The sequence below is a fragment of the Bison bison genome, unplaced genomic scaffold, assembly GCF_000754665.1.
Source record: "Bison bison bison isolate TAMUID 2011002044 unplaced genomic scaffold, Bison_UMD1.0 scf7180017864180, whole genome shotgun sequence".
NCBI classification, from domain to species: Eukaryota; Metazoa; Chordata; class Mammalia; order Artiodactyla; family Bovidae; genus Bison; species Bison bison.
The window spans coordinates 678,128-701,518 of NW_011494752.1; the positions used below are offsets into that span (position 1 = coordinate 678,128).

The 23,391-nt window shown below is 40.6% G+C and overlaps 1 protein-coding gene and 1 pseudogene across 1 annotated transcript in view; both read right to left on the reverse strand.

The window, feature by feature from the left end:
- Window positions 1–7,134, reverse strand: part of ATP6V0A1 (ATPase, H+ transporting, lysosomal V0 subunit a1) — a 50,994-nt gene extending 43,860 nt beyond the window's left edge. The window contains exons 1-2 of the mRNA XM_010843102.1: window positions 7,031–7,134; window positions 4,926–5,089 (exon numbers count right to left, since the gene is read on the reverse strand). Of these exons, the coding sequence (XP_010841404.1) occupies window positions 4,926–5,042 (117 nt within the window). The 5' untranslated portion in view covers window positions 5,043–5,089; window positions 7,031–7,134. The remainder of the gene's footprint in view (window positions 1–4,925; window positions 5,090–7,030) is intronic.
- A 13,965-nt stretch (window positions 7,135–21,099) lies between these two features.
- Window positions 21,100–22,035, reverse strand: LOC104990439 (annotated as a pseudogene).
- Window positions 22,036–23,391: the final 1,356 nt, after the last annotated feature.

Consider the following 23,391-nt stretch of genomic DNA (forward strand, 5'->3'; position numbering starts at 1 on the left):
TGCTTACTCCTTGGAAGGAAACTTATGACCAACCTAGATAGCATATTCAAAAGCAGAGACATTACTTTGCCAACAAAGGTCCGTCTAGTCAAGGCTATGGTTTTTCCAGTGGTCATGTATGGATGTGAGAGTTGGACTGTGAAGAAGGCTGAGCGCCAAAGAACTGATGCTTTTGAACTGTGGTGTTGGAGAAGACTCTTGAGAGTCCCTTGGACTGCAAGGAGATCCAACCAGTCCATTCTGCAGGAGATCAGCCCTGGGATTTCTTTGGAAGGAATGATGCTAAAGCTGAAACTCCAGTACTTTGGCCACCTCATGTGAAGAGTTGACTCATTGGAAAAGACTCTGATGCTGGGAGGCATTGGGGGCAGGAGGAGAAGGGGACGACAGAGGATGAGATGGCTGGATGGCATCACTGACTGGATGGACGTGAGTCTGAGTGAACTCCGGGAATTGGTGATAGACAGGGAGGCCTGGCATGCTGCGACTCATGGGGTTGCAAAGAGTCGGACACGACTGAGCGACTGAACTGAACTGAAGGGCTGGAGGTGGGGCGTGGGGTTGGGAGGAAATGGGGAGGGACTCTTAATGGGTACAGGGTTTCTTCTTGAAAGTGTCCAAGATTCAGTGTGGTGATGGTTGTACAATTCTGTGACTACAATAAAAATCACTGAACTGTACACTTGAAATGGACAAATTGTATGGTATATGGATTGTATCTCAGTAAAGCTGTTAAAAAAAATTAGTAGGGAAAAAAGTGCCTATGTAATTCACCAAATTAACAGATTTAAAGGAGAAAAAAAAATTTTTTTAAGGTAATCTCAATAAACAAAAGGCATTCAGTAAAATTCCACAACCATTTGTGACAACTTCAGAAAAACCAGAAATGGAAAGGAATCTGCATAATCTAATAGAATTTTCCCCCCAAATTAAGAATACACATCCTATTTAAACTATAAAAAATCTAAAAGATTACCCTTAAAGTTAGGAGCAAGACAAGCATACTATGTGATAGACACAAGGCATTCTGCTCTATTTCCTTATTAACAAAATTCCCAATTTTGTTCAGGCAGTAGCAGATCAGTTGGAAAAAAAAAAACAACAATCACATTTCCCAAACTCCCTTGCAGCTAGATTACACCGTAATTTTGGCCAATGAATAATTAGCAAAGTCTGATGAGGATTTCTGGGAAAATTGTTTTCCTCCATATGTAAGTACTTCCCCTTCCTCCTTGCACTTCCTTCTTCCTGCCTAGAATATGGATGAAATGCTGTGAGTTGTGGTGATCATCTGTAAAGACAAAAGCCAAGTGCTCAAGGATATTCAAACAAATACAAAGTGATCTTAGGACGCTGATGACAGTGGGAAGCTGGGCTTCATGTTACATAAGAAAAGTATACCCCTATCATTCGGGTTTTTAGTTACATACAGCTGAACACAATCCTAACTATTATCAGCTTGGTCTTATACTTTATCAACATGTTACTGAAGGTAAAATAAGAAGAAAAAAAAGAAAAAGGGTTTGAAGGAGACAGCTCACTCTGACAGTACAGTAAAAAAAAGATTGTATCAACTGCAGCAAAATATTAACAGCTAATGAATCTACACCAGAGTATTCAGGCTTGAAATTTTTCAAGATAAAAATTTTGGAAAAAAAGAAAATACTAATAACAAAAAAAGAAAAGTAAACTTTACATATGTGACAAACTATACCATCAACAGAGGGAAAAGACAAGCCACAGCCTAGAAGTTACCAGTAGAGGATTAGAAAAAGATTAGCTTCCAGAGTACAAGGAGAACTTAAAAAAAAATCCTACACGTCAGTGAGCAAGCAAACTCAACAGAAAAATAGGCAAATATGGACAGACATTCATGGAAAATGAAACTCATTATGTTCAATAAACAAATAATAAGATACTAAATACACTAGTCTAAAAGGTACAAATTAAAACAGTAAGATACCACTTCATAACCATCACATGGGCAAATTTCTTTCTGTCTGAGCACAGAGGTGTTGGCACAATTGTGGAACAAAAGGAACTCTTCAGCCAGCGATGGGAGCGTGAATAGGTACATTCACCATGAAGTATGGACTCTGACTACATCTAACAGGGACACACACGATGTTCAGCAATGCCCCTCCTGGTTATAATGCCTGGAGCAGCAGCAGGTCCATGAGAGCAATACCATTTTCATGCAACACTAAGACATTATTTGCCCTTTTCATTCTTATCCTTTCATGAGTCTGCAATGAAATTTCCCAGAGGCTCATAAGATACGTCACGGCAGACTGCAGAAACAAGTAAGAATCAGGCTGTCTTCTACTAATTCAGACTCTAAAAGATTTTCAAAAGTGTAAAAGCCATACCCTTCTTCTCAAAATTATTCTTCTTTGTTTTGGAAAATAGTTATTTTTCATAAAAAAGTTATGGTAACATGTAGTGGGCTTATTATAATTTTAAAATGATTTTTAATAAATAAATACTTCAAACATTTCTCAGTGTTAATTTCCAGTACAATAATATCAATAACTGTAACTCACATAAAAACCCTCTAGGGTCCTCAATAATTTTTTAAGAGTGTAAAGAGGTCCTCAGACCAAAAAATTTGAGAACCACTGCCCTGAAGAAACTATCACATATGTATACCATGATATATACATAATATATACAGAGAAGAAACTATCACATATGTATACCACAATATATATATAATATATATATATATATGAATCTTCACTACCACTCTAGAGCAAACAACTGCAATCAACCAAAATGTTCATCAGAAGGAAAAAATGCTAAACTGTATACTCTTACAATAACTATACAGCAATTTAACCCATACAGGTTGATACTACCTGTATCAACATGGTTAACTCTCACAATGTTAAATTTAAAAATGACTTGCTAGAGGATATATACAATAGGAAACCATGTACATAGTTTTAAAACATACAAAATTATACTATATATTATTATTTAGTGATACATACATACACACACAGCAAAAATGGGGGAAAAACACAAAGGAATGACAAAAGCAAAGATCACTGTAGAAATCACCTTTGTAGGGGAGGAGAGAGAAATGAATGGCACGGAAGAAAGCTACACAGGCATTTTTCAATTATTTGTGAGTAGTTCTCTTAATTAGATAATAGAAACATAGTTACAGGCGTAACTCATTTTACTGTATTTCACACTACTGCGCTTTGCAGATACTCCATTGTTTTACAAATTGAAGGTCTGGGGCATCCTTGCTTCGAGGAAGGTTGGTTGATCACTGCCATTTTTCAATAGCATTTGCTCACTTTCTGTCTCTGTCACATTTTGGTAATTTTCCCAGCATTTCAAACTTTTTCATTATTGTATCTGTTATGGTGATCAGTAACCTTCTGAATGCAGAAAGATTACTTGTTGAAGGCTCAGATGATGTTTAGCATTTTCTAGCAACAAAGTATTTTTAAATTAATGTATGTACTTCTTTTTAGACATAATGCTATTGCACACTTAATAGACTTTAGTGTAATCTACAGTCTACGGTATAAACATAACTTGTTCTTTCGGCCACGCCACTAGCTTGCAGGATCTCAATCTTCCAACCAAGGACTGAACATATGCCCTGAGCAGTGAAATGGAGGAGTCCTAAACACTAGATTATCAGGGAATTCCCAACATAACTTTTAAATGTACTGGGAAACCAAAACATTTGTGTAACTCAATTTATTGAGATACTTTATTGTAGTGGTCTGGAACTAAAATAAATATTCACCTTATTAATCCCTATTAATTTTTTTTATGATTGACATAAAAGTTAAGAACACTGAATACACACAATGGTGTTAGGTAGGGAGACACCATAGGATGAAATAAAGGATGCAAATTAAGGATGAGTTAGGTTTGATTTAGCCTTCAAGTCTAAAAAACTGGAAGAATATTGATGCATTAGCTGAGTTAGGAGAACATTTGAAGAGAGGTAATATAAGAGGGTTCAAAGAGAAAAAGGAATGAGACCTTGTCACTGGATTATATCTATGCAATTTCAGCTCAGACTGAGAATTTCCAGAAAGCTTGCCAATTCCAGGAAGTCAAAACTGATTAATTCCACTGCTTTCTGACCACTCCTCTTTCATCTATCCATTCATTCCAACAAATATTGATTATCTTATATGTGGGCACTAAGGATATAACAGTGAATGTCCCTATCTTCCTCGTGCTAAGATCACTGCACAAGAGACATTCTTTAATCAGTCACTCACACCGATAACAGAAAATCAAGACTCTGACGAATGCTATAAACAAGAGGTACATGGAGCTTTGAGACTGCATAACAAGGAACTGTTAACTGCCCCCTCCTTTCAGCACCGTAGATTTGCCTTCCTGATCAGATTGTAAGCCTCATAGTATACTTTTTTTTTTTAATACTTAGATTATCCACTTTCTTTTGCTATCTCCTCCTCCAAAGTGCCTAGCTTCAAAACACTGAGTATTCAGTATACCCTTATGCACTATATATCTGTAACTGGATGCTTCAGATTTTGTAATAAATACATCCTATTGTACGCAGAGCTATGACACTTTTTAAAAATACCCTACTATGGGTGTTAAGGAGCCCAAAAGTGAAGTTCGAGCCTTGAACTTTTGAAGGCTGAGGATGGAGGCTGTCCTCCGTCTGCATTTCAAGCAATTATGCTGAGAATGCTTCAGATTATCCTCCACAAGGTACGCTAGTAAAAGTGTGGAAGGATCAGCACAAATCACTTTCACCTGTGCAAAGACAACTTGAAATGTACACTCTTCTAGTAGTAAGCCAGTACTATAATGTTATTTTTGCAAATAAAAAGCAAAACATCTGTCACGAGGCAATTGGCCATAACAAGAAAAATAAAGTTCAGTGATAATCAAGAAGCGGTGCCATAACTACTTACATCACGAAACTGAACCTTTCCAAGTTCACCTAATTCACTGACACAACAATAAGCAGCTTCTGACTGTAGAAAAAGCTGGGCCAGTGTCATCTCTTCACTCCGGAAAAGCTCCCCCATGGTGACAGAAAGGACCGGTCAGCTGAGTACCGGGATTTCTCTGCAACCTAAAACAAAAAGAGAAAATTACATGAACTTGGAACTACCAAGAGGACTGAAAGCAAACACCCCAGGAGGCCTCTTCCACATTGTATTTCATTTCTCCCACTCCATGCTGACAGATCTTTATTAACTGTTTTGAGAGCTTAGAAAGACAGAAGAAATAGCAAAGGCTGTTACTGAATCCTCTTATGAAGAATGCCTGATGAACAGTCACTTCCTTTGCAGTCAACATCAGGATCAAATGACAATAATGTGGGACATCTCAATACATAAGAATGTATTCAGATTAAAAACAGGAACTGGGAATCCGAAACAGTTCTTTAAATACCCTGGACACAGTATTATAAGGCAGTGACATTCACAGAGATCTTTTTTTGTTTTTGCCTGTGTCAGGAAACAATCAGAAGAGACTTCAATTACCCTCTCAAAAAGGATGTCTCTGTTGAGATTAGTTTTCTATCCTCTACTGCCAATTTCTAACAGCCAAAGTCCCAGCACTGCCCTCAAGGTACAGCTACCTTAAAGGATTTACCTTTTCTCTCAAGGTACAGCTACCTTAAAGGATTTACCTTTTCAAACCCCTCACAAAACACCATTTTCTCCCCAAAGAATCTAAACACATAAGTGTTAACTTCTACATACACACACACAGAAACAGCTTACACATTATGCCCAACCTCAAGTCAAACATGATGGGAACACATGAAATGACAAAGCAATTTTATCGTCAGAGAATAAGCTTTCAACCTCCGCAGCTTTCTGTTTTTTATCCCCACCTTCAAGATTAACTACGTTCTTCCATCTGTTAAAGCTTCTCATGAATGAGCCAGTAAAGATATCCTTTTGGGGCGGTCTTACCGTTACCGGGTAGGAAAGACAATTGGCGCTATCAGTGGTCCTGAAACTGTAATTATTTATTCTCAGTCGGCTACTGTAAGGCACGGACTGTACAGTATCTAAACTCAACAAAATGCACGTTATTTCTGGTATCATGAGGGCATTCCTAATGATAGGCAAAACTGGCATCAAAGGAAGAGCTATTTCTCCGGAAGCCTGGGAGACATTTTGAGAAATCTGAATGACAAAACCTTTGTGCATTTGGCATTCAAGGTAGCAAAACAACACATTTAGATAGAAACAAGAATTTCTCAAGAGATTATGTAGCTTGACTTTGAGACTGCCTACACCTGACTCATCCAAAACAGCTGTTAACAGTCCCCACTCCACCTCCCAACACGAATAGATTCCACAACCTCTAAGCACATAAAATTATGCCAGATCAGCATAGTTCAGAGGCTGCCGATAATGACAACCTCCAATGAGTTGCCTCCCTGTTTCTGCTCTTTAATGATTACAAGTCTCCCTAGAACATCTCTGTCCCACTGGAGCCAAATCGAAAAATAAAAAGGCCATAGCGATCCGGGGGTGTTGGGAGGGTCACAAAGCAAAATAGGAAGAAACAGTAATCCTGCACAAGAGGAGTCCAAATAAAGAGCTCCCGAGCCCTCCTGCCTCACAACTGCCATCCAGTCCTCGTCTCCCTTAACGAGGTATTCAAGTTCACCTGCCTCATTTCCTGTCTATCCAGTGAGAAGCAGGAATTCCCCGGGCCCAGGCACACCTACCTCCTGGAATGGGGAATAAAGGGGAGAACCCTCAAATGGGAGTCCCTCTAAGAAGACCTCCAATTCTTCTGTATTCCCAATAACCTTCAGTTTTTCCACCTTCCACGTAAATGGGAGAAGGGATCGGGGCCTCAAAAAGAGAGTGAACCTCCTGTTCCTCTGCCTACAGGAGGGGTACCCGAGGAGGGGTGAACCCCCATTTCCTCTCAGAGACTTGAAGCCCTTGCTAATTCCTTTGACAACCGAGGGGGCCGTTAGAAGGGCTTGTTTTGCCCCTCAAAGGCCGCTCCCGGCCGCGCTGTACCCACAGCTCCCGCTCACCTTCAGCTGGGTGCCGCCGCCAAGGCAGCTGCGGCAAACCAAACCCGCAGCCTCCGCAGCTCCTGGCAGCCGCACCTCGACGTGCGTGCGTCCGCAAAGCCCCGCCTCCGCGCCGCCGCCGGCCACCGCCCCCACGATGACCTCATTGCCATTGGCCAATGGGGTGCGGCCTCAGCCGGAGGCCGCATTGCGGAGTCGCGGGGGCGTGGGCGAAACCCTGCGTGGTGACGCCATCTTGTTCCCTCAGCCGCGGCTGCGGGCCGGGGACGGCCGGCTGTGGCGCAGGTGCTGGCGGCCTTAAGTCATTGAGCTCTTCAGAATCCGTGTTCCCTAATAAGTTTCCTTGAAGCCAGGCTGTCTGCTTTTTTTATTTTCATATCCAAGGAATTAATTCACAACTTTTTCCTCTTCTAAGGAAATAGCATGAAGGGGAGAAATTATGAAATAAGTTGCGAGCTGCAGGGAAGCTTTAAAGGGCTTCCAGCCAGTCTCCTCTGTACGCACACACATCTTTTCCCCTTGTTTTACAGAGGAGAAAATTTGATTCCTAGAGTGGGGAGAGACTTGCTAAAGGTGCTAGATCCTATGGTCTAGGCTTGAGCAGGGGGCTCTTTAGTTTAAGTACGGAGAAACCTCTCTTTGTAAAGGTAATTGTTTCAGTCCCTCCAGCAACTATCCAAGGTCTGTTTTTCTCCAATTAACAGTGGGAGAAACCTTATTAGGCCATGTGTTGTGAAAGTTAATTTTGAATCTTCTTTGCATACTTGTGCTCCCACTTGATCGCTTAAAGGTTTTATCTTCCTCAAAATCTGTAGAAGAATAACCTAAGGTTTTAAAACCGTGTTAAGTGATGCCTACCCATTATTTATTTAAAAACAACAACAACCCCACCATTATCGATTGATGTCGGTTCCCTTTTCTTGCCGTACTTGTAAGGAAGAGTTGGGATCCCAAATCGTTTGTCAAAACCAGAACTGTATCAGGAAAAACTCAGAAAACCGGTTATTCATACTTCGTGGGTGGTGGACCATATTAGGATTCAAATTTAATGACGGATTGACATCTACCTGGCAAAACATCATCAATCTTGCTTTACCAGCCTAAAGGAAATAAGGGCAAAACGGACACTTAATTTGCATTTTCCATGTCACAGTATGAATGAAGACAGGATTTCATTTCGATTTTGTTGAGAAGTAGCACCTTGGAGAGCCCCAGAACCTCATTTTCCTGGTGAGCTTAGTTCTCCCTAGCTCTCTCACCTTAACCGGAAAGGCGGATAAGGACCCACATTTGAATGCCTGCCAAGTTTTAGAAAACTATTACACAATGACTGTTATTTCCTTCCTTTGAGACTTAAAAAAAATTTTTTTTAAACCTCAGGGTCAGCCGTTTGCTAACCACAAATTTTCATTCTCTTACCTTTAAGACAGCCTTTCATCTGGTCTCATCTCCGTTCTCTTGAATTCTCTTTTCTCATGGCTTTCTTGGAAGTATATTCTCTCAGAGCTCCTTTTCCGTTTCATCTCCTGCCATCAGTCTTTCTCCAGTGTTCTGTTTCTTTTCCCTACCTGCTCTCTTCCTTAGAAGTCTTGCCTAATGTCAGGCTTAAATGTCTATATATAGGACTCATACCTATTTTACCCTCCACCTCCTTCCTCCAAGGCTCTCACTGAATAAAAACTGTCTCTTCCTCTGAGATCCTTAATCCTGCTAATGGCATCGTTATTTTCCTAGTTACCAGAACTCCAAGCTTAAATCATCCTGGGTTTCTTCCTGACCAGGGATGATGGAACCGTGGCCCCTAGCAGTGAAAGCACAGAGTCCTAACCACTGGACTACCAGGGGATTCCCTTAGGCCATCCTTAATTCTATTCGTTTCCCTCTCATTCTTAATTTAGTCAGCTATCATGTCATTCTCATTGTATAACCTGCATTTATATCTTGTCTGTACCCCTTGATCCTTTTTATTTTCATTGCTGATAACTTAGATAACCTTTGCATCTGTCAAATAACTGAAACAGAAGTCTATGGGAGGCGCATGGTATAGTGTAGCAGAAGACCCCAGGCTTTTGTATTGTCCAAATTAGGCTTGAATCTCAATTCCTCCAGTTATTCCATCTGATGTCAAATGCAAGAAGAGCCAGTCTCAGCTCTCACAGTTAGTTACAAGATGTGGGAACTTGAGCAAGTGTGAACTGAACTTCATGTTCCTCACTGGAACTCTAATGGGGCTTTTCTATTTCTCTTATAAACACAGTACTTTCTACCTGGACTTTTCTCCCCTAGTTATGAGCCTACTCATTCAGTAGTAAAGTACCATTTCTTGAATGAATGGGTGAATGGGTAGTTGATTCTGAAAGACCTCCTAATGGAAACCTGCTATCACCAAAAGAACACAGGTATAAAGGGAAAGGAATATGGAACATAAGGAACATCCTGCCTTTTCTCTGTCCCCTTCATTTTATGGACTTCATTATCTGTTGGGGTAGAGAGCTCAGGACAGATGCTTGTATTCTTGTAATAGAGATATGAGGGGAAGGTTCCAAGCAGAAGCTAGAATCAGGAAATGTGTGTGGAGTCAGTGAAAACTTTGCAGAGTCATCAAGTTCAGTACAATAACAGTGCTGATACTTGTATTCCATGTATAGTTCCCGAAGTTATTCTACTTCAGAACATTCTATGAGGAAAATGCTGTTTTAAGTTCAATGATGAGTACTTTAATAAATAGCTTTCAGTCATCAAAAATTCATCATTCCTTCAGCAAACATCTATTAAGTGCATGCTTTATACCAAGCATAATGTTAGCAACGCAAAGAGGAAGAAGGGGCTCACAGTCTAACAGACAAACAACTAACATATACTATATAGCAACGATTGAAGTAGTCTTTGTAAGCCCAGAGAAAACTCACTAATCCTGTTTACCAATGGGGGAGGCTTTAAGAAGACACAGCATTTGAGATGGGTATTAAAGGATAAATAGAAGTTTGTTTGGAGGAGAAGGCAAAGACTAGTAGAACAGAAATAGCACTACTATCTAAATTCAGATTTTGTTTTCATCACAATAAGTAAATACATCAACTTAGCCCCAAACTAAGATATTTTGATCCAGAATAAGCATGCATTTACATTGATTTTATCTAGAGTTAACTTGTATGCCTCTCTAAGAAAGGAAGAAATTGTACTTGCAACTTTCTGTAACTTGAACAAGCACAGCATATATCCAACAAGATCCAATATAAACGGTCTATCACTACACAGCCCTAGAAGACATGAGCCATTCCATATGAGCCATAGCCAGTAATGCATTTCTGGATGTCTAAACTGAGTTATTATTTCTTGGTATCTGTGGAAATGTCTATGCAATAGTTATAACACTTAGCTCTACTAGCAAGATGACAGACCAGAGTCAGTGATCAAATTTAAAAGAATTATCATTGTACTGGAGTAAGTAAAATAAATACTTTTTTCTCCTTTTTCCTTCTTCTTTTTTTAGTTTGAATGAATGCACAACAATTTTCTGAATTTCCACCAGTGAAAGGTCAGCTCCTGTTTGCTTACCCAACGTAGGTCCTAGATGGGACCTTGAGGAGGGTATTAAAGTTAAACCAAATGTTTTGAAATTCATATTTGCTGAAGTATTTCTCTTTGCCATATGCTTCCTGTATTAATTTCCTAGAACTGCCATACAAATGACCACAAACCGGGTGGCCTAACACAACAGAAATTTACTCTCTCATAGTTCTGGAGAACAGCAGTCTGAAATCAGGGTATCCACCGGGGCACAGTATTTCAAAAGGCTCTAAGAAAGAATCCTTTATTCCCTCTACCCAGCTCCTGGTGGTTGCCCATAATCCTTGGTGTTCCTTGCCTTGGGAAGGCAGCATCAGCCCAGTTGCTGCCTTCATCTTCACATGGCGTTCCACCTTTTGGGTGTCTGGACATGCATCCACATTTCCATCTTCTGATAAGGTCACTAGTCAGTGGATCAGGGCCCACCTTAATCCAGTATGACTCTTAACTTGGCCACATCTACAAATACTCTGCTTCCAAGTAAGGACATATTCACCAGCTCCAGGTAGACATAAATTTGGGAGGAGCACTGTTCACCCCAGTGCACTTGCCTTACCAGTTTTGAGGAGGAAATTTTGCTCTGTGTGATAGTGCAAGCAGCTGGCAGCTAAAATTTTGATTCAAAAGTTCATTCTGCTTGCCGGCACTCTTTGAGGTGATAGTATCACAGTGTAATGATTATATATATATAGTCAAATAATTTTTTCCCTTTTATGTAAAAATGAACTCTAGGGACTTTTCTGGTGGTTCAGTGACTAAGACTCCATGCTTCCAATGCAGGGGGCTCAGGTTCAATTCCTGGTCAGGGAACTAGATCCTGCATGCTGCAGCTAAGAGTTTGTGTACTGCGACTAAGAGCCATCACAACCTAATAAATAAATAATATTAAAGAAAATGAACTCTAATCCTAAACTATTCTACCAAACATCTGATTTGAGTGTTGGATGAAAGATTTCTCCTGCCACAATCTTTAAGTAACCTGTCATGACCTTGACCATTGTTCTTGAAATATTGATTAGCAGTTTGTTTCCATAGAAACATGTACTTACTTTTGTCGTTGCACTCTGAGTTCCTTAAGATAAGCTTCTTGCGAATTCCTTGGTGGCCCAGCGGTTAGGACTCTGCGCCTTCACTGCCCAGTGTGCGGGTTTGATCCCTAGTCAGAAAACTAGGATCTCGAAAGCTGCACAGTATGGCCAAGATACAAAAACAAAGAAAAAAACACTCTATTATTTGCAAAGTTCATCAATGTTTCAGATAAAAGTTTTTACGTAAACATATATTCATAATAGATCTTGAGTCTCCCTTTGAAACTCAGGGAATGTCCACGTCCTTTAGCTCTGGTAATGATACATCCATGAGGGGATACGAATGATCTAAGGCATGTGACATTTTATGCAACGCTTAAGACTCTTGTGACCAACACATGAGGCAAGAAGCCTCTTAACTTGTGTGAGTGAAGAATGCCATGGAAAGAGGCTTCTTAAAGAAATAAAACCGAGAAAACTGGAGATGAAAAGGAGGGAAAGGATTGAGTGACATAGAGCAGAGAAACCTCTCTGTGAAATTAGACCGGAAGTATTTGCCCAGGTAAATAAGAAACAAGTTCAAGATTTCTGAAGTGGAAAACCTGGCAAATGTTTCTGTATTGAGTTTCTAGTGACTTAGAGAAAGGAGGTGAGATCTGTAGTAAAGAAACACATGGTGAAAATTCAAGTAGATTTATTGAATCTGATTGATTTAATGGTCAAGGGATAGATTCACCCTAAACTGTTGTATGTCTACTGCTTAACTTGGTGCCTGGCATTCAATAGACAACTCATATGTTTGAAAGAAAGCAAGCAAAACTGGGAATTCAGTTTAACTTGTGACAAACTGGTAAAGGTTATTTGCAATCACGCGCTTACTTAAGGCTGGAAATTTCTGTGCTTTACACTGGAGTTGTTTTTATGCTATAAAAAGTTACCAAGCTTTTGTGGTGTTTTTAAGGAGGGAGAATGGTGGGGAAGAGAGCCTGCAGGAAACTTGTAGAGAAAATAAATAAGGGTGCTGTCTTCAGAGGATAAATTTTTTTTTAGGAGAAGCAGAAAGTTATCCAAAAGGGAACTTCAGATGGATATTGCCTTGAGCTGTATTTTCATTACAAATTTCCTTTTGCTTAGAGAGTCTGAATACAAATGAACAATTAGTTCTGTTTAAAAAAAGGATACTTTGGGCCCTTACATTTTTCTGGCAACATGAATAGCTATTGACAAGACTGCGTTTGAGTAAAATCTGTGAGGGAAGTGAATTTTAGGAGCTTTCCAGTCAGCTTCTATATTCCTCTCTTCTATTATTTCATTCAGTGCAAGGTTTTGTGCTCGATATGATTCAGGCCTACATATAGAAAATAGGACAGGAATTCCCTGGTGGTCCAGTGATTAACACTCCATGCTCAAAGTGCCGAGGGCCTGAGTTCAATCCCTGGTTGGAGAACTAAGATCCTGAAGAAAAAAAAAAAAGAAGAAGAAGAAAAAGAAAGAAAATTGGACAAGGGTCCTATCCCGAAGGAGCACAGAATCTACAATACAATAAGGATTTTTATTAGTAATATATACGTAGTACTATGGATTCACTGATAAAGGCATCACTAACCATGCTTTGAAATCTTTACAGAGGGGATGAAATTTGAGTTGTCTTAAAGAATGAACAAGTGTTGTCTGTGAGTAGACTATGAACCTGTTGGTTTTCTGCCTACACTGGGAATGATTCTAGCACTTCTCTGCAAATTGTTTCTTTCAAGACTGAGTTGAAGATCAATCTTTTAATGACAGTGCTACATATGAAATTGTATGAGAGATCACTAAAGTTGCACTCAGAATGAGAATAACAGTTGCTTTAAATGTGTTTATTAAGCAAGAAAGAATGAAGGTAAGTTAAATAAGCATAAAATTGACATTTTTCCTTCCAGTTTTGTTGAGATAAAATTGACATACAGCACTGTATAAGTTTAAGGTGTTGTTGTTGTTTAGTCACCAAGTCACGTCAGATTCTTTTGCAACCCCACGGACTGTAGCCCACCAGTCTCCTCTGTCCATTCTGTCCTGGATTTCCCAGGCAAGAATACTGGAGTGGGTTGCCATTTCCTTCTCCAGGGAATCTTCCCAACCCAGGTGGGGAAGGTGAACTGGCAGGTAGATTCTTTAAGATACACAGTATAATGATTTGTCTTACATACATCATAAAATGATGGTCACAATAACTTTAGTGAACATCTCATATAGATACAAAATTAAAGAAATTAAAAAAATTTTTTTCCTTGTGATGAGAACTCAGAATTTACTTTCAAGAACTTTTATACATAACATTTATCTTTTAACTGGAAGTTTGTACTTTTGACTGTCTTCGTCCAATTTCCCCTCTCTCCATTTTCCACTTCGGGTAACTGTGAATTATTTTTGTGGTTCTATAAGTTTGTTTGTTTTTGAAGTATAACTATGTTAGTTCCTGTTACACAACATAATAGTTTGATAGTTTACTGTATTTTGAAATGATCACCATGATAAGTCTAGTTACAATGTGTCACCACAGAAAGATAGCGCATCATTGTTGACTATATTCCCCACACTACATTTCACACCCGTGACTCATTTATTTTGCAGCCCAGAGTTTGTACCTTTTAATCTCCCTCACCTTTTTCTTTCCTCCCCACAGCCTCCTCTCCACTGGAAACCACCTGTTTGTTCTCTGTATCTATGACTGTTTCTGTTTTGTTATGTTTGCTCATTTGTTTTATTTTTGGATCACATATATCAATGAAATAGTACAGCATTTGTCTTTATCTGAAGTTATTTCACTTAGCATAATACCTTCTAGGGCCTTCCGTGTTGTGTCAAACTGGCAAGGTTACATTCTTTTTTATGGCTGATATATATATATATATATATATATAGTATGCATATATATGTAATATATCATTGTAGCTCAGCTGGTAAAGAATCTGCCTGCAATGCAGGAGACCTTGATTCGATTCCTGGGTCAGGAAGATCCCCTGGAAAAGGGATAGGCTACCCACTCCAGTATTCTTGGGCTTCCCTGGTGGCTCAGACAGTAAAGAATCTGCCTGCAATGCAGGAGATCTGAGTTCAATCCCTGGGTTAGGAAGATCCCCTGGAGGAGGGCATGGCAACACACTCCAGTATTCTTGCCTGGAAAATCCCCATAGACAGAGGAGGCTGGTGGACTGCAGTCCCTGGGGTTGAAGAATCAGATACAACTGAGTGACTAACCACAGCACAGCACAGCACTGATACATATCTCACAGCTTCTTTATCCATTTATCTATTGATGGGCACTTAGATTGCTTCCATATCTTGGCTGTTGTAAATAATGCTATAATGAATGTACGGGTGCATAGATCTTTGCTAATTAGTGTTTGCATTTTTTTCAGGTAAATAGCAGGAAGGGGAATTGCTGTATGGTAGTCCTACTTTGCCTGGAAAATCCCATGGAAGGAGGAGCCTGGCAGGCTGCAGTCCATGGGGTCGCTAAGAGTCGGACACGACTGAGCGACTTCACTTTCACTTTTCACTTTCATGCATTGGAGGAGGAAATGGCAACCCACTCCAGTGTTCTTGCCTGGAGAATCCCAGGGACAGGGGAGCCTGGTGGGCTGCCATCTATGGGGTCGCACAGAGTTGGACACGACTGAAGCGACTTAGCAGCAGCAGCAGCAGCAGCTGTCCTATTTTTTGTTGTTGTTGCGCCATGTGGGGTGTGGGATCTTAGTTCCCTGAAAAGAAAGTGAAGTGACAGTGTTGGTTGCTCAGCTGTCCAACTCTTTGTGACTCCATGGACTGTAGCCTGCCAGGCTCCTCTGTCCACGGAATTCTCCAGGCAAGAATACTGGAGTGGATTTTCTTCTCCAGGGGATCTTCCCAACCCAGGGATTGAACCCATGTCTCCCAAATTGCAGGCGGATTCTTTACTGTCTGAGCCACCAGGGAAGACTTAGTTCCCTGACCAGGGATCAAACCTGTGTCCCCTGCAGTGGAAGTGTGAAAAGTCTTAACCACTGGACCACCAGGGAAGTTTCTATTCACGTTTTTGAGGAATCACCATACTGTTTTCCAGAGTGGCTGCACCAATTCACTTTTCCACCAGCAGTGTGTGAGGGTTCTCTTTTCTCCACACCCTCACCAACACTTGTTATCTGTTCCCTTTTTTTTTATAACAACCATTCTCACATTATATTTCATTGTGGTTTTGCTTTGCATTTCCCTAATGGTTAGTAACATTGAGCAAACGTGTTCTCAGATCCTTTCTCTCTCTTCTCCTTTTGGGACCCCTATACTGTGAATGTTACTCCATTTGCCGTGGTCCCAGAGATCTCTTAATCTGCCCTCATTCTTTACAAATTCTATTTTTCCGTTTAGTGTACATGATTTCCAGTGCTCTGTCTTCCAGTTCACTGATTCATTTCTCTATATCATCTAATCTACTGTTGATTCCCTCTCATATATTAAAAAAATCCCTTACTGCATTCTTCAGCTCTATTTGGTTCTTTATATTATCTAACTCTTAAAAATGTCTAACTTCTCACTTTGTTCATCCTTTCTTCTGAATTCTTTGAGCATCTTTGTCATCATTATCTTGAACTCTTTATGGGATAGATTGCTTACCTCCACTTCACTTGGTTTTTCTTCTGAGGTTTTATCCTGTTCTTTCATGTGGAATATATTCCTCTGTTGCCTCATTTTGCCTAATTCGCTATTTTTGTTTCTGTGTATTTAGTAGGTTGGTTATATTTCCCAAGCTTGGAGAGGTGGGCCCTTCTGGTCACCAGAGCTGTATCCTCTATGCGTGTCCTTTGTGTGGGCTCTGTGAGAGCCCTTCTGTTGTAATGGGCTAACTACAGTGAGCAATCTGGTAGGTGTGGCTGGTCCCTGGTCTGCTTGGTTGCCAGCGCCTGCCTTGTGCAGAAGATGCCAGATGCTGGTGGGTGGGGCCAGGTCAGGAGGCAGCTAGCTGCAGGGCCCCCATGGCCCCGGGGCTAGTGCTGCCTCAGTGGTGGGCAGAGCCAGGTGTTGGCTTGCTGGTGAGTGGGGTTGAATCCCAGAGCAGCTGGCTGAGGGGTCTAAGGTGAGTGTCCTGGAGTTGGCCTGGTGATGGGTGGGGCAGGGGCCCAGGGGATACTGGGCTACTGCCAGCTTGCTGGTGTGTGGATTTGGTCCTTGGTCTCTTACTGCAGGACCCTTGGGGTCCCAGACTTTGTGTCAGCCCACTGGTGGGCAGAGACAGGGCCCAGGGGTCTTGGCACCTGCTTATTGGTGGGAGAGGCTAATAAGCTAGAGAGAGGAGTCTAAGATGGCTCTTGCCAGCACCAGTGTCTGCATAGTAGATTGAGCTTCCTAAAATGGCTGCTGCCAGTATCCATGTCCCCAGGGTGAGCTCCAGGTGCCTCCTGCCTTTCTGGGAGGCTCTCCAGGATCAGCAGTGGGTCTGGCCCAGGCTGCTTTCAAACTACTGCTACTTCCTTGTGTCTTAAGGCATGTGAAGTTGTGTGTGCACCTTTTAAAAGTGGAGACTATTTCCTGCACTCCTCTGGCTCTCCCAAAAGTAAGCCCATTGACCTTCAAAGCCCAAAGTTCCAGGGGCTCATTTTCCCAGTGCGGAAACTCCAGATTGCAGAGTGCAGTGTGGAGCTTGGATCCCTTGCTCCTTGGAGAAAACTTCTGCAATTGTAATTATCTTCCCATTTGTGGGTCATCCACCTAGGGCTACAGGTCTTGACTATACTGCATCTCTGCCTCTGCTGAAACTGTGCACCTCAGACTGAGACTTCGACCGACCCATGTGACCAAGACTCAAAGCCAGCCAAAACTCTGACTGGGATTCTAACCTGTGGTCTTTATTTTTTTTTCCCCTGTTTCCTTTCTTTAATTGAAGGATAATTGCTTTGGAGAATTTTGTTGGTTTCTGCCAAACATCAACATGAATCAGCCATAGATATACATAATTAGAGTCACTTACCTGGTGTCTGGACTTCTGAAGGCTCAGGTTCTTTGTGTCTCAGTGCAGAAGGAATTCAGTGAGAGGCAAAGTGATGGAAAGAAGTACAATTATTAATATTGGACGCTTATGAGAGATGCAAGCGGGCAAGTGGACTCTGCCTCAAGGATTAAGTGGGCTAAAATTTTTTAATCAAAGGAAAGTGGAAAAGTGAAAGTGAAGTCACTCAGTCATGTCTGACTCTTTGCGACTCCATGGACTGTAGCCCACCAGGCTCCTCCATCCATGGGATTCTCCAGGCAAGAATACTGGAGTGGGTTGCCATTTCCTTCTCCAGGGGATCTTCCCAACCCAGGACGGAGTTGCAGGCAGACACTTTAACCTCTGAGCCACCAGGGAAGACAGGGAAAGTGGGGGAGGTGGGGAAAGACCACCTTCTTTGAGTAGACATCAGGCTTATATCACTAGCTCCTCCTTTTGTGTCAAGCAGGAGAGTTTCTGACCCTATGAAGTCCAACTAGGATTATCATAGCACTTATTCAAATCATCAGAAAGGTGGTAACATTTTTCTTTCACCAAATGGCCTGGGGCATATCTTGTGCTTTTATTTATGGCTTTCTAGTTAAGCAAGCCTGCTTCGTTCCATGATGTTCCAATAGCTTTCTTGAGCGATCATTAACTTACAGTGGTCTCTCAAAGTTCCCTAGGTTTCCCTCTCTATTTATAGTCCCTCATTGGCTTCCCTGGTGGCTCAGACTGTAAAGAATCTGCCCACAATGCGGGAGACTGGGGTTTGATCCTGTATCTGATCCTGGGTCGGGAAGATCCCCTGGAGAAAGGAATGGTTACTCACTCCAGTATTTTTGCCTGGAGAATTACATGGACAAAGGAGCCTGGTGGGCTGTAGTCTATGAGGTCACAAAGAGTCAGACACAGCTGAGCAACTAACACTTTCACTGTTCACTGGAACTTCTACAACTACCTGTATATAACTATCCTATTCTATCCCTATAACTCCTACCTGTCTCACTGTGATTCTTTCTTTATATCTTTAACTGTGGAAGATCTTTTCTACTAGTCTTCTGGTCTTTCTCATCAATAGTTGTTCTGTAATAGTTATAATTTTGGTCTGCCCATGAGAAGAGGTGAACTCAAGATCTTCCTACTCTGCCATCTTGGCCACTCCCCTCTCAGCATGTTTATAAAACACAACAAGATAAACCCAAATAAAGCAGAAAGGCAGAATTTATTAATCTGCCTTTGTGCAGATAGCATGGTGATCTATGTAGAAAATCTCAAGGAATGTGGTTTTTAAAATACCCTAGCACACGGGACTTCTCTAGTGGTTCAGTGGTTAAGACTCCACCTTCCAATGCCAGGAACTTGGGTTCCATCATTGGTGGGGAAACAAAGATCCCATGTGCCTTGGGTCAACTAAGCCCCTGCACCACAGTCAGAGAAAGCCTGGGCACTGCAAAGAAGATGCAGCACAGCCAGCACTCCATAAAACAAAAAACCTTCACAAAACCCAAGTATAGTGCATGAGTTCAAAATTAATAAATTTTGACAAATGACTTAAAAGATAACAAACATAAAAGGTAGTTCTTTTTTTAATATTAATAAAAATAGGAAAACTATTAATAAAAATAGGAAAACTTCTGGTAAGATGAGAGAAAGACTAAAAATATAATGAGAACGAGAATTGGTTTTAACCACAGATATAGAAGAAATGTAAAACATGAAAATACTATATACAGTTATAAGTATACATGTTAATGAAAGTTTAACAGACTGGGTGATTTTATTTAAAAAATTATAAATGAACAAAACTAACTCTGTTATATATGTTTTATTAGATTCACATATATTTCATATTTTTTTAGCAACTGTAAATGCTTTGTTTTTTCGAGGCGGCCATCCCACTCTCAAGATTTCAGTCCCTCAACCAGGGATTGAACCCAGGCCACAGCAATGAAAACACCAAATCCTAACCATTAAACCACCAGGGAACCCCCATAAATGGCATTGCTTTTTAAGTTTTAAACATCTTATATATATTTGGTTCTGCCAGGTCTTAGTTGTGGCACGTGGGATCTTCAACTCTTGGTTGCTGGCATGTGACCTCTTAGTTGCAGCACATGGCATCTAGCTTCCTGACCAGGGATCAAACCCAGGCCCCTCTCCATTGGGAACGTGGAGTCTTAGTCACTGGACCATTGGGGAAATCCCCATAAATGGTATTTTATTTATTTATTTATTTATTTTTTGCATTTCAGTAACTTTATTGAAAGGCATATCCCTTAGTACCAAAACATAATGGGAGTTGGTTAGGTTACCTCTGGCAACTCAAAATTAACAGTGATGTATTCAAAATATTGAAATTTATCAGTATTTTGGGAAAACTGTAAAGTTATCCATAAAAGACAGTTTACCAAGTATAAGATACACTGTGGTTCTTTGGTTCATTTTCTAATGCCTCTATGGCCATAAAATGATGTCAGAATTGGGTGCAGCCATCCTGGATGGGTTCAGGCTGCACACTGCATGGAGTAACTCTCTGCAACACTTCAACCCCGTAGATCTCCAAACACCACACCTCAGCAACCTTGTAATTATGAAGATGCCTACTTACCTTTCTTAATACTTGCTTTTGGCACACAGTAGGGGCAATTAATGTAAGTATATTCTCTTCCTTTTAAGCAAAATTCTAAGTTAGAACCAAGTTTTATAAAAACTGTATGTTTTATAAAAACTCCTCAGTAAAAACTGATGGAGTGTTAAAAAGTTTTCAGAGTGACGCTAATTTGTTTTGAGCTACTAGTACAGTAAAAACTAATTTTCTTGATGGGACTAGACTGAGGCAGTAAATTTTGTATAAAACTTTTAAAATCATGGATACAAACATCACCTGTTTTCTAGAAAAATATTAAAGATAACATGCCAAAATTAACAAGTTGGTAGTTTTGCTTTACATAAATGCCCTCAAATTTAAATGTGATTTCTATGTAGCAGTAAGGTCCACATCTCTGGGTTAATAATTACTTGCATCATAGGTGCCGAGAAACTAACTATTCTCACTGTCTAGAATAGTGACCCTTATTGTGCCTTAAAAAGTGCATTTGTGAAATGGTGGTTTTGATGTAAACTTCATAGTTTAAATTTAAGTAGGTTACCCTTTTTAAACACCACCTAAATACAATATATTGACCCAATATAGAAACTTGGATCAATGTTAGAAATGAAGATTCACAGTTTACCTTTCCAGGCTTGTCATTTGCATTTCACATTTATACTGTTACTTTGATTTGTATGTTTCATAGGTGAATTCAAATTTGAGTAATTCCACTATAGGGTAATTTTAATTAGGCAGTTTTCCCAAATCTGAGAACACCAACGCTAATCTATTTGTGATGTTTTGAGGCTTCACATCTTAAATCTGTTATAATATTATGGAATCCACAGCTCAGGATTGTGGAGAAAGGCTTCAGAAGTTTTTTGTTGCCGTAATCATCCAAATTTACCAATTAAGGGACTGTTTCGGGAATTGTTGGAAGGTGGGTTATCCTGTAGTAACTATGCCTCAGTTGCCTTGCAGTACACCCAGAAACAATCCATTTCAACAATCCATTTCAACTTCTGAACATTTGGTTTGGCACACTTGTTCGATGAATATTCAGCTAAACACTTGGATACAAGCTCTTGCCAGAAAGTCAAATCTCTGCCACTGATCTTGGAATGTTTCTGAAGACCTTCTACTCCTTCTGTTAACTCTATATACTTCTGTGCTTGGATCTCCAATGCGATGATAGACAATGCCAACACAGATGGCTTTGCTTTAGAAAATATGATCCTGCAGTAGCATGCCTTACGTTGGGCTTCTAGTCTTTCAAAATTAAGGCTACTCTTCCTTTCATGTGGCATGTTCTCTTGAAGGAGTGAGTAATAGAGCTGTAGAAACTGAAAGGCAGTAGTAGCTTTGACTTTCCAACACATCTTCTCCAATACAATCTTCTCCATTCTCATCAAGTCTGAAACTATGAACCTGTACTGGCTTATTCAGATCAAGTCAGTTGCCAATGGGACATTCCTTTCCTCTTCTGTTGATTTTACAGCCAGATAGAAGCAACTTAGTCCAACACACCCAAGGTGCTTGGGCTGTACCTTCATTTTAGACAGGAATCTGTCCAGTAAATTCACAGCTAGAGAAAATGTCTCTGTGTCAAAGCCAAAGAACTGAGTTAGACTAAGAAGATCTTTTACTTCCAAGTCCCTCAGTCTTGCAGTCATTCTAAGGCCATTATCATGTGTAGATTCAATTAGTCTCAAGCCGCAGACCTTTGGCTGACATCTCAACTCCTGTTCCAACAGGGCATTCAGCTGGTGTAGCAGTTTCTGAGAGTCAGTTGTTGTCAGTACCTCTATCATCTTGATCGCGACTGCAGCTCCTTAGCGGTAACCACCCTCCCCGGGCCTGCTCTCACCTCACCTCACCCCACGATATTAGATCCGAGAGGCCTACGAGGCAAGAGGACTCGCAGGCAAAGAGGGGACAGGCCCGGGGAGGGGAAGCCGTCTTGGGTAGGGGTTTCTGCAGCGCCGCTAAGATGACACTGCCCTTCTCTGGGTCAATTCGGAGCCCCATAAATAGTATTTTAAATTTCAGTTTCCACGTGTTTGCCGATACTATGTAGAAATACAATTGATTCTTATGTGTTTACTTTATATGCTGTAACCTTGCTGAACTCATGTACTATCTCTAGGGTTTTGAAAAATACATTCCTTGGATTTTCTATATAGACCACTATGCCATCTGCACAAAGGTACAGTTTTATTTCTTTTTTTCCAATCTGTATCCCTTTTATTTCCCTTTTTTGCCTTACTATGCTGGCTAGTACTTTGACTTGAATATGTGTGATAAAAGCAGATATCCTTGACTTGTTTCCAATCTTCAGGGGAAATAATTCAGTCTTTCATCATTAAATACGCTGTTAGCTGTGTGGTGTTTTGTTTTTGTAGATGTTCTTTATCAAGTTGAGGAAATTCCACTCTAGTCTTAGTTTTCTGAGAATTTCTGTCATGAATAGGTGTTGAATGTTGTCAAATGTACTTTCTGCCTCAATTGAGATGGTCATGTGGTTTTTCTTCTTTACCTTGTTCACCTGGTGAATTACACTGGTTGAATTTTGAATACTGAATCAGCCTTGCAACCCTGGAATAAACCGAACTTGCTCATATATATGGAGAAGGCAATGGCACCCACTCCAGTCCTCTTGCCTGGAAAATCTCATGGACGGAGGAGTCCAGTAGGCTGCAGTCCATGGGGTCACTAAGAGTCGGACACGACTGAGCAACTTCACTTTCACTTTTCACTTTCATGCATTGGAAAAGGAAATGGCAACCTGCTCCAGTGTTCTTGCCTAGAGAATCCCAGGGATGGGGGGAGCCTGGTGGGCTGCCATCTATGGGGTCACACAGAGTTGGACATGACTGAAGCAACTTAGCAGCAGCAGCAGCAGCAGCTCATATATAATTCTTTCTTACATATTGCTGGATTCTATTTGCTTATACTTTGTTAAGGATATTTACATGTCTATTTATGAGGGATATTGGCTTACCTTTTTTGTACTGTCTGGTTTTTTATGTTAGGGTTATACCAGTCTCATAAAATGGGTTAGGAAGGATTCTCTCCTCTTCTCCTTTCTGAAAAAAGACCGTGTAGAGTCGGTGTTAATTCTTTGTATGTTTAGTGGAGTCTCTACTAAAAGCATCTGGACCTGGATATTTCCTTTTTTTAGATTTTA